General features: G+C 39.1%; 1 protein-coding gene across 1 annotated transcript in view; it reads right to left on the bottom strand.

The window, feature by feature from the left end:
* adck1 (aarF domain containing kinase 1) overlaps positions 1–12,515 on the bottom strand; it is a 149,328-nt gene that overhangs the window by 34,424 nt on the left and 102,389 nt on the right. Inside the window, exon 8 of the mRNA XM_065248784.2 lies at positions 499–648. Coding sequence (XP_065104856.1) covers positions 499–648 — 150 coding nt within the window. The remainder of the gene's footprint in view (positions 1–498; positions 649–12,515) is intronic.

The following is a 12,515-nucleotide window of genomic DNA, read 5'->3' as shown; positions in this document are numbered from 1 at the left end:
TACGTCTTTTTTTGTGCAAATTCAATGCCAGCTTTGCACAAGTCACTGGTGTTGATATTTTTAAGTTTATGTGGTTATTAATTTGTGAGAATACTTTTCAGCAATGTGGTCAACTTGATTGTTTTATTATGTGCTTTATAAATAAAATTGTATTGGATGTACATTTGTGAAGACCCACAATGCACTGCAACAATGCCGATATAGAGCATTACAAATCAGTCACTTGATGCTCCATTCAAGTTAGCATACAGCCATAATAGGCAGTGAAGTAGCTTACCGGGTCCTGGAATAAAGATTAGGTATGTTTGCAATACAAGTTTTACAATTGTGTGGGCCTGAAAACACACTAGATATTCAGGGCCATAAAATGAAATGATTTCAGAGTCTGCAATAGCAAATATAGGCTCGGCCCGGGAGCCGGTGGGTGAATAATGGGGTGTAATAAGTGACAAATTTGCTTCTCTGTGGAGTCTGCGCCGGCATCAGCTGATGCCTTACCTGATACAGACCATGATCGAGTAACACAATTTCTGTCTTGTTGCTCTCAGGACCCTTTCGGACCAACACGTTGCCAGGGTGGGGATCACAGTGCACAAAACCGTTGACGAATATCATCTCACTGTATATCTTGCCCAGGTTCTGGGAGATCTGAGGAAGAGGAATGAGAGCGAAGATGCGAAAATATATTATTTTATTATGAATACAATATTTTTTGTGACAAAACATTGAAAATGTACTTTGTCAATTTTAGCATCACATTTGAAAGACATCATAATTTTTTCTTATTTTTCGTTGAAGTATCAATGTCCCAGTTAGCCAACATACCACAAAACATAAAGCCATGTTGCTTGTGCTAAATATACAAGTTCACAATCACTTTCATTTCCTTCTTAACCCTAAAGCTAACCATATATATAAGATATACCTTAATGTGAAGGGATATACCTTAACATACACTACACTAACTGGTTACACATAACATAACTGGTATAGAGCATGAAAACCAGGCAAAACAACAGCCCAGTTGACAATATGTAAAATGTCTGGCTGAAGACTTACAGATGACAAAGTATTTATTATAAAACAACCCACAATGCAATTATTCCACCCACATTGGGTCTTTGAAGATAAGTTGTGATAATCATCTCTCCTCAGTTTGTTATAATGCAGAGAGTCTGTGAAGCCTAAAGAACAAGAATCTATTCAAAAGCATGCTTACTTTTCACCAACATTATCAATGTTAAATTTAAGGAGGAGCTACTGACAGAAATGCAATATAATTTACATAACTATGTTTTCAGTGGTGTATGAAGACATTACATATTGAACTGTTATGTTTACGCTAATAGGAGCCATTTTTATCTATACAGAAATTATATAGTCAATTGATATCAGTGATGATTTTGAGCGTGGCATGGTTGTTGGTGCCAAACGGGCCAGTCTTAGTATTTCACAATCTGCTCAGTTACTGGGATTTTCACGCACAACCATTATTAGGGTTTACAAAGAATGGTACGAAAAGGGAAAAACATCCAGTATGCGGCAGTCCTGTGGGCAAAAATGCCTTGTTGATGCTAGAGGTCTGAGGAGAATGGGCCGATTGATTCAAGCTGATAGAAGAGCAAGGTATGCAGCAAAGCATTTGTGAAGCCACAACACGCACAACCTTGAGGCGGATGGGCTAGAACAGCAAAAGACCCCACCGGGTTCCACTCATCTTCACTACAAATAGGAAAAAGAGGCTACAATTTGGACAAGCTAACCAAAATTGAACAGTTGAAGATTGGAAAAATGTTGCCTGGTCTGATGAGTCTTGATTTCTGTTGAGACATTCAGATGGTAGAGTCAGAATTTGGCGTAAACAGAATGAGAACATGGATCCATCATGCCTTGTTACCACTGTGCAGGCTGGTGGTGGTGGTGGTGTAATGGTGTGGGGGATGTTTTCTTGGTACACTTTAGGCCCCTTAGTGCCAATTGGGCATCGTTTAAATGCCACGGCCTACCTGAGCATTGTTTCTGACCATCCATTTATCACCACCATGTACCCATCCTCTGATGGCTACTTCCAGCAGGATAATGCACCATGTCACAAAGCTCGAATCATTTCATATTGGTTTCTTGAACATGACAATGAGTTAACTGTACTAAAATGGCCCCCACAGTCACCAGATCTCAACCCAATAGAGGTTCGTGCCCTGGATGTGCATCCCACAAATCTCCATCAACTGCAAGATGCTATCCTATCAATATGGGCCAACATTTCTAAAGAATGCTTTCAGAACCTTGTTGAATCAATGCCACATAGAATTAAGGCAGTTGTGAAGGCGAAAGGGGGTCAAACACAATATTAGTATGGTGTTCCTAATAATCCTTTAGGTGAGTGTATAAGCCTATATAAATCAATGTGCGCGTAGCCCCTCCGTAGCCGGACATCTTTGGTGATTTACCAAAGCTAAATCAGACATTTCAAAGTTTATATTAAGTCTTCAAAAGAAAAAAAAAAACAACTTTATGGATTTACACTGTGCTGTTTTGTAAGAGTACAGTACACCAATATTTACCAAAATAAGCCAAGTATGCAGAAAGGTCATGTAAATGATCCAAAGCTTATAATAATAATCACTACACTAAGAGCAATGCATGCTGGGAAGGCGGAGGATCCCTGAAGGCCTGATTGGGCATGCATAGACAGCGAGAGGAGGTTTAGTATGCTAATAAACACTTCAGGACGCGGCGGATGAGCAGCTCATCAACAGTGCCCTTGGAGGGAAGACGAAGACGAATATCCCCAGGCAGGGTGGCACGCAAAAGGCAGATTAAAAGAAGTTATGTGGACCAAAGTGAACTTTTGGATGGAAAAGTGAATGAGGATACCTGAAAGTGAAGTAAACGGAGTGAAAAGGTCACATGACGGTGAATAATTATATACTAGGGGTATAAAAATACGTTGGTATGGATCGATGCATCAATCAAGGGGTTTTAGGAAATTGGCAGAAAATTAGAAAACAGAAAGGGTCATCAAGATCTGTGAACCCCAACTGGTGCCAACAGGCCATAACAACAACAAATATTTGTCAATGATTGAAGAGCTCGCCAATGAAGTGCAAAATTAGCCTGCTGTGTGGCAAAAAAAGGTCTTGTCCTTCTCCAAACCCCCTTCTCTCGCCATGCCTCTGTTCCAGCTTTCCAGGATCTCTCTCTCTAATCTATTTTTCCAATGGTAGAGGAATGCATGCATGCAGAGACTAAATCATATTTTCTCTCCTATTTCACCAAACTGATGATTCGGGAGACAATGAGAGGCCAGCCTGCCCTGACAACTTCAACAGTGCTGCATACCAAAGAAGGATGGGGAGAAAGAGGAGGGGGCATATCTGCCACACGCGCCAAATGAATGAATGAGATTGTTGGTGCAGCCAGCACACCTACATGTCCTCACACTGTTGGAGTGACTCAGCATAACCTTCTTCTAATGCTGAAGTCTGTCCTTTAGAAGAACGATTTGCACGATTTTACACGAACGTCGCATGCTACGCTACAACACGGGGTGGGGATAAACCAGACTAAAAATTTGAAATTAGAGAGTTAATATCCTGTAGCTCAATTGGTAGAGCAAAAGGTCATGGGTTCAATCTTGAGCAAACACAAATGTATTGCATGTAATGCACTATAAGTCGCTTTGTATAAAAGCATCTACCTGATGCAATTTAAACATCATGCTAAAAATCTTTAGATGATCTGGGTCTCAGTTTTAAAGTAAGTATTTTCTTTCCATTTATATGCAAAATTACGAGACCAGCCACTTGGTAAAGTAATAGCAAACATTTATGTCAATGGCTACAGCTGTGGAAAACAAACAGCCTCATTTTTGAATCCCATAATAGAACTATTCACTTTAATTTACTGTTACATTAAAGTCACAATGAATCAGAAGTAGCAATTGTCTTATTTTCCCCATGGTGACGTACATCCAAGGGAAACAGCTTTTTGAAATGAAATAAAAAGGTAGGGCTGAACATGAATTTGCCCATTGAGAACTGATTGGATCACGACATTGGGTCATGTTGCTATTTGGTAATCCCTGAGGCCCACCTGCTATACCATATAAAAAACAAAGAAGCTCACAGTCATTTGTAAAAATACCACAATATTCCCAAAATGTGTATGTTGCACTGACTATATACATTGCTTGGAATACAAGCATCTGACAAATGCATAATATAAAGATTTTGTTCGAAACTACAAAATGTTCTACTTTAAAAACACTTAAATGTTTAAGTTTAAAGGATTACTCCACTTTTCTTAAAAAAAAATAATAATAATTTACTCACCCCCATGTCATTCAAAATGTTGATGTCTTTCTATGGCGTTTAATCAGACCCAAAAGTCGCGCGCACAAAAACCATGCGCAAGCGAAAGATACAAGCGTGCAGAAAACTATTCGCGCGCGGACAAGGGTCCTCGTGAGCGCACAGAACACTATTCGCGTGCGGACAAGGGTCCTCGGAGCGCGCAGAACACTATTCGCGGGCAGAAAAACATCCTCGCGAGCGCTCACTCGACTCTCTCTATGCTCTCACAGCTGCACCACACGCGCTCGCTCGATCAAGATGACTTTTGGGACTTTGGGGGGCGGGACATTGACTGATGTCTCCACATCTGTGATTGGTTGTTTGATTTGATTAGTTGATTTGACTTGTTCCACAATCTGTCTCCAGTCAATCTAGGTAGAGAAGACATTTTAATTTGAACATTATGTCGAAGTAGGTAATTTATGTTAAAACATTAGTCTTGTTTAAACCATGCAATAAGCTCCCCTTACGAAAATTAACCATGGTTTTACTACAGTTAAAACCAAAAAACATGGTTACTGTAGTAAAACCATGGTAACCACAAAATAATCATGGTTTTGATAACCATGGTTTTTAAAAACCATGGTAAGTGTAGTAAATAGCCGTGTGATGCGCCAGCGTGACCTTACAAACTGCGCATGCATGTTGAAAAGGTCACGTATGCGAAACTACCACACATGACGTATGCAAAACTGGAGAAAGAGGACCGTTCTGTTGTGTTGTATGCAGAATGACAATAATGAATTTCTTTGTGTCAGTTTATTGTTTAAAATGCTCCGCAAATGTGACATTTGTGACGCATGACCTTTCGACATGCTTACGTATTACGTATAACGATTGTTTATTATAGTTCTAATTTTTTATCCTTTTTATTCTGTGCCACCATACTTACTCATGTAACTACTCATGTAACACCAGCCGCGTTTGAGGCGTCAAATTCACGTCTACCGCGTCTAGTTTGACGCTTGAACATTTTGAGTTTACTCGCTTCATTCGCGCGTGAAAGCCATGCCTGAAATTGTAGTCATCGAGACATTCACGCTGAAATTCGCGTCATGGAGTTCCATAGGGTTCTGCGACTCCGCTCGCGTCCTGTAATCACGTAACTACTCAAACAAGCTCCTGGTTGTTTAACGCGACGCCTTTTTCCGGCAAAGCTCAATTTTTTCAGCTCGTGTGTTTCCTGCGGCGACGCACGAATGAGGTGGAATCATGTCTACCGTGGCACGCTAAACGCCTCATTCACGCCGCGAGACCTCCAGACGTGTGTCAAGGCCTGGTCTGGTCTGAACGCAGCATAAGAAATAAATGGGGCTAGGCTAAAATGCTAACACATTCATGATGCGCTGTACAATGATTAAAGGTGCTCTAAGCGAATCTGTGAGACGTCACTTTCTGTTGATGTTTGAACTGTTTTCAAACAAACGGAGCGTAGCTAACTCCTCCCCCTCCTTTCCGTGCTTTCATGAACGCGCCCAGCCCCCACCTCGAAATCCTTCTTGTCGTTTATTGGCTGGAACACTTTGTTATGGTTTCTGTTTGTGGGTTTGGCCACTGTGTGTTTATTGCAGTTTGTGGAAAAAATGTTTTATGGTCTAAAACGCGTGAATTCGCTTAGAGCACCTTTAAGGGCATGCATTGAAAAAAGATAAGTATGTATTATTTTGTCTAAGTCAAGGTAAGAACATAGTAAAATATTGAAAAACGGTGGTGTTTCCCTATAACAACCATCAATAACAATAACACAGCATGATTTCAGTGATTATTACTTCATGGAGTATTTTTAAGTATACCTCAAATTAGGTTTTTTTCTGAATGACTGTGTAATGTGTAGTGTGCGACTATAGTGGTGAGTGTACAACACCATGACAAGGGGCAAAGGGGGCTCAAGCATCCTGTGTATCAGGAACAGGACAGCTCGTTTCAACATTATGCTAAAAATAGCTAGTACAGAAAAAGTGTGGCAGTAGACGAGGCAGGTACAGGCATTCGTTTCTGCGCCTGCCCCATCTTCCTTTTTCAAGTCACCATCGCACTCGTTTGAGGATGCAGCTTGTGTCACAGGACAACACATGACAGAGAGCCTCTCTTGGGCAGAGAATTAGAAATAGAGAAGAAGAGAGCTGTGCCTTTGTGCGTGCAGGGATGAGTGGGATACAATGTGTCCATGGGCAGTCTGTGTCAGCACCCTTTTCTAGCAAACTCTGCTGAATTTGTCACATGATCGTATGTTAAGCAAGAGAACAAAATAATTTTACCGTAAAATTTGTACAGTACAATAGGTATGCAAATGTAAATTTAAATGTAATTAGTGTCAGATCATATGCTCTGTCTTTTTTTTAAATCATCAAATGAAGAAAATGTATAGCAACAACAATAACAACCATTATAATTATTATTATTATTAATAATGCATTTTTTTTCTGAATATAACACTGCTTAACAGGAAAACTTAAGTAAAAAGTGTATAATAAAAATGCATAAATGTGTTATCACCTACTGTAAGAGGACGACTCCGGGCTCTAGGATGATGTCTACCTGAGCATTACCTGAGCACAGCTGGTCTGTCGCATTGCACTAGATTGAATTTTTTCAGAATGGGTGATGCAATTACTCCTACTGGGGCTTTTGACACAAAACTCTCCATATGGGCCGCTTCTGCCAGCCGAGTGAATATCACGGCATTGTGGCACAGCACAACAACACAGGACAAGCAGAAAGAAAGATAAAACATCTAAAAATCTGGAATAACCAGATGGTTGTGCAGAAGAGAGGAAGTGTTACAGACAATTCACAAAGTGAAAGCTATTTTGGTCCTGTGACATGTCTTAAAAATAATTTAAAGCCTGCGGAGAGAATAAAATCAGTGGGGAGAAGAAACGGCAATGACGAGAAGCTCGGATTGGTTTTGGTTAAAAACCATTGGTCTGTGACGCATACAGTAGCAAAGACCTTTTCCAGAGCTCACACAATTCAAAGGTTTAAAAAAATTTGTGCAGAGCATAGATTAATCTAGATTGAACCACAGCACTGCAATGTATCATTTAATATGTATTGTTTAATTCAAATTCTAAGTTTGAGATTGTCTTATGTCATGAATCATCCTTGGGGGTTTGGGGGGCGAAGGGATGCCCTACACAAGAGGGGGGCACAGGCAGAAAGGTTTGAGACCCACTATTTTATGGCATCGGTGTGAAGGTCCTTTTAAGCACCTTTATTTTTGAAAGTTTAAATTGGTAAACATTGTTAGAAGATATTTTAGACCTATAAATTAATCTATATTAGTTGTATACAAAATAAAAGTAATTTTTTTGCATAACATATGAGTTTGTGCTGTGTGTAATTATTATGTATATATAAATACACACACATTCATGTATGTATTTAAGAAAAATTTATATATTTATATTTATTTATTTATTTATTTATATATTTATATTATATATAAATAAAAAATTATATATAAATAAAACATTTCTTAAATGTATATATGTATGTGTGTGTGTTTAAATATACATAATATTTACACACAGCACAAACTCATATACTATGCAAAAAAAATTACTTTTAATTTGTAATGTATAATGTATCATTTTTGAGATTGAAATTTGAACAATTAAATAAAAAAAACTTTTGTTGTTGCGTGTGCACACAAAGCTAATTTAATTATTTGCATGAGCAGATTACATAAGTCAATGCAAAGACGCGAATAGATGTAAATTCGCACTGGGCGACGCAAATCACATGATTCGGGCAGCACAAATGCCTCAATATTTGCCTCAAAATTTTGACTTTATTGGAAAATTTGTATGATGTATTGTCACACAAGCCAATAAGTGATGAGCTTATCGACACATTCGGTTTGACACGTCCAGTTGTGTCTGAAAATGGAGGGCAGCATTGTTTCATTTGCGCATTTATAATTCGCGAGCTAGAGCAAGTAATGCACATATTTGCTTTGCTTTTTGCGTGCACACGCCATTACTCATAACATAAGTAGGTTGTAAGTATATATTGTTTAAAAAAAGCAACAAATTATTTACATCAACAAATACAAGCAATCTACTAAAAAATGTAATAGGTCTACTAAGATATCTTCTAACAACGTTAACCAATTTAAACTTTTAAAAATAAAAGGATCTTCACACCGATGCATTAAACAGTGCGTCTCAAACCTTTTGGCGTGCGCCCCCTCTTGTGTAGGGTGCATCCCTATGCCCCCCCCCAAAAGATTCATGACATAAGACAATCTTAAACTTAGAATTTGAATCAAACAATACATATTAATAGATACATTGCAGTGCTGCTGGCTAGTAGCCTTATTTAATGTCTTAAAACTGGGCACCATATCGAGACCCCCAAAAGGGGCCTGCCCCCCAGTTTGAGAACCACTGACATAAAAGAACCATTTTTGGTTTCCCATTTAGAAAAAAAATTCAAAAGAAATCTATATAATCTAAAGAGAGACTTTTTTGTACCAAAAATTGTTATTCTATGGCATCATTAAGCACCCTTATTTTTAAGAGTGCACCATCAGAAATTTCTCTAAGGATGCCTGAAATATGTTTCTAGAATTTAAAAAATAAGGATACATTGTTAACCATAGTTTTGATGCTGCTTCATGCCAGCATCTCTCACCCTCAGTGCCCTGTGCAACAGCAACGATTACATCTGATTATTTACTAACAGACAATATTAAGTGAATGTCACTGGATTTGCTTCAGATTTATTTAAATCATTTTGTTGTAATCTTGGTCCTGCCTTGATCAATACCAGGCAAGACATAGAAAGAAGCTTTTAACAAAGTGAAGCACTAAATCGAATGAGTTACTCTCAGAGTTTGGCATACGTGCGGCTGAATTGGCAGATCTCGGAGGGAGATAAGAGCGTCCACCCCTCTGGCATCTTCAATCTCTCCCTCCACAACCCTGCGACATACACGTTCACAATGTCTATGACAAAAGCTATTTATTACCCGCAGGTCTAACTGCCTCTCTGGTCTTCAGTTAAGTTGTGTTTTGAGAATCAGAAAGGAGAAAAGAAAGGTTTTCTGACAGCATGAACAACGAAGTTGACCCTTGCTGTCCCCTTTTGAAATTCTTAAATTGTCACAGCAGGTACCTAAAAACAATTGAATCACTTTAATGGTGTCAAATTACAAACCAAAGTTTATTATTTTAAGTTTGTGGTCTTTTAAAAAATCCACAAGAACAAAGTTCCTTGTAGGTAGGCATTAGTTAAGTGATTATAATTTCCAACCCATGGGTCCTGCTTTAATGAAATTATTTGGCCTGCCACTTTATAGGTGTGAGCAATAATGTGCCGTTTTAGGGTGTGTCCTTTTAAATGAGTTGATCTCTGCCCTAAATTACAGTGCTGTCCCTATAAGGGACGGTATCATCCCTTTCTGACATCACAGGGGAGCCAAATTTCAATGACCAATTTTTTCATATGCTTGCAGAGAGTGGGTTACCAAAACAAAGCAACTGGGTTGTTCTTTTTCACATTTTATAGGTTGATACAAGCACTGGAAACCCAATTATAGCACTTGAATATAGAAAAAGTCAGATTTTCATATTAAAATGACCAACTTTATAGCAGAAATAAATGTGTTTACAGCCTGATACAAAAAAATGTTTTTGGTCTATATAGCTAATTTTGCCCTTTCCCCATTACTGTCACTACCGTCGAGCTAGGCAGGTGTGGTTACAACCATAGATATATATAATAAAGGCTAGATGTCTTATGGCGGAGCCTCTAATGTCATCACCTGGCGGCCATCTTACCTCAGACAGCTCGCTCACTCGTAGCATTGTGTTTTAATGGTGTATGTACTTTCTAACGTCCATTACTTGCACAATTTTCTATTGATTTTCACATGGTTTGGTTTCTTACAAACCTTATTAACGTGGCTATATTTCTGGATGCTTTAACATATTTCATGAAAATTATTCATAAGTATGCAGTGTCATAGGTACATCTCTGATGTTTATAACAAACCAAACCGTTTGAAAATCGGTAGGAAATTAAGCAAGTTATGGTTATTTAAAAGAATTGGTTATTTAAAAAACACAATGCTACGAGTGAGCGAGCTGTCTGAGGTAAAATGGCCGCCAGGTGCAGACGTCGACCTCCATTGCCCAGCAGTGCGGGCGAGACATTTAGCCTCTATTATACATATTTATGGTTTCAACAACCAACCACTTTAGCTTCACCCACTTCCCGCCTCTTTACCCATTTTTAGTTATCTGCGAGTGATGCGCTGTAATGGGATGCCAAGATACTATTGGCTTTAAAAAAGACGTAACTGACACTACGTTCATATTTTTTACAGTCTAGAGGCCTGCCCCAGCCCACTCCGCATCACTGTATCTATTTTTACAAGCTGCCCCGCGACCATTAAATAGTCATACTGGGAATTTGTAATGTAAATGAAAACAAGCTTTATTTCAGCCTAAAAGTGCTTGCCGCTTTTGTGACGTGAGGCCAAAGGTTTGGGGATATCATGCAAGTTACGTTGCTACTATGCCTACGTATTGCAACTTTATCAAGAACCAAAATAAAATATGATAACATATATTCCCAAACATTAACATGGGCTACAGGGAACGCAACATACAAGTTTTTGCCCCGTAAATAACGTGAGAATTTCTGAACTGCCCCAACCCGACCTACATGTTATGAGATGACCCCTGCATCATTAGTAGGCATCATACAGTATATGATATTTGGCCTTACTAAGCATTAGATGCTATACAGTATGTGACTATATTGGTGAACATAGGTTTGGGGGGCTCTCAGTGTTCAGTTAAAGGCCCAGGCTGAGCGTCAGGTACTGAGAGGAGTGTTTGTTTCGATCTGTAGGCATGTCATCCAGTCTAGGACAAGCTGTCTTCTTTAATATCTCACCTCTGCTGTGCTTGTCAGCAGGGATTTCCTGTTAGGACGCCTTTGTTTGACCTAAATACAGACAACCGCAACAGAAGCACATGCCCAAAACAGCTCGTTCTGGTGTCTTCACACCTGCTGCCTTCTAGAAAACTAAGGGAAAAAATCCCCACGTTTATAATTTCAATTATACACTGTATCATTACCCACAATTCCGATTTAGCGCCAGCATACGCCAGCGGAGGCTTTATACTGTCACTGCCGAACCCTGTCACCGTGTAGAAACAAGACTCACCTTAAACAGGACAAGCAGTCTGACATGCAGAGCGTGGTGAACCCCCGCCATGCCGGGAAGAAGCCCTCCATTACAAACGGCTAATGTATACTAACAGCGCATTACAGAGAAGCCATTTATAGTCTTACAACTGATTAATCAATGACCAATGGGAAAAGAGCCACAAGCAATGTAAACAATTGATCTCAAAGGTACGGCGTCTTTTAATTACCGTAATTAATTATGTCTTTTCTATCTGTTATCTGGAGGGTTGGACAGGGTGATGGTAAGGAGCATGCAGGTTTAATCCTGGTAAATTAAAAACGCAAAGCACTTTGAAACTAGCACTACGTAAAAGGGAGTGTGATGTACAAACAGCTATTTGACTGTACATGCACTTAAGTAGTAAAAATGTCCATTAAAGACACAATGTGCAATTTTTACTGCTAGAGGTCAGAATGGTAAGGCTTAATGACGCTACAAAGAAGCATAAAATGATGGGAGCTGTCATCTCCCAATGCAGAAGGAAATAAATCCAAGGTATAACATGTTAATGAGTGACGTAGTTAAATAAAGTGTTATAATCATTATGTTATAATGCAGGCCAGAAGTATAAGAACTATACTCTCATTCTGGCAAAATAATCAAGGACTTTGCTGCTGTACCTGTAACATGGCTGCAGGAGGCACAATGTTATTACGCACTTCCCAAAATAGTCCCCTTGGTAACTTTCAATAACAAGGGACCATTTTCGGCCACTGCGTAATATCATTGCGCCTCCTGCAGCCATGTTATGGCAGCAAAGTTCCTTGATTATTACGCCAGAATAAGAGTATAGTTCCTAGCCTTATCGGCCTAGAAAATCACACCTTTAAATTTTCGGTCAGTCTAAGTAAACGATGTAACTACAGAAGAGTCAAGTTTTAAATAGGAAAAATATCAAAACTCTTTGGTTATTGTTAGGCGTGATGCTAATGGTCTAATCAGATTCAATGGAT

The sequence above is a fragment of the Paramisgurnus dabryanus genome, chromosome 17 (assembly GCF_030506205.2).
Source record: "Paramisgurnus dabryanus chromosome 17, PD_genome_1.1, whole genome shotgun sequence".
Lineage (NCBI taxonomy): Eukaryota > Metazoa > Chordata > Actinopteri > Cypriniformes > Cobitidae > Paramisgurnus > Paramisgurnus dabryanus.
This window is presented reverse-complemented; position numbering and strand designations above follow the sequence as displayed.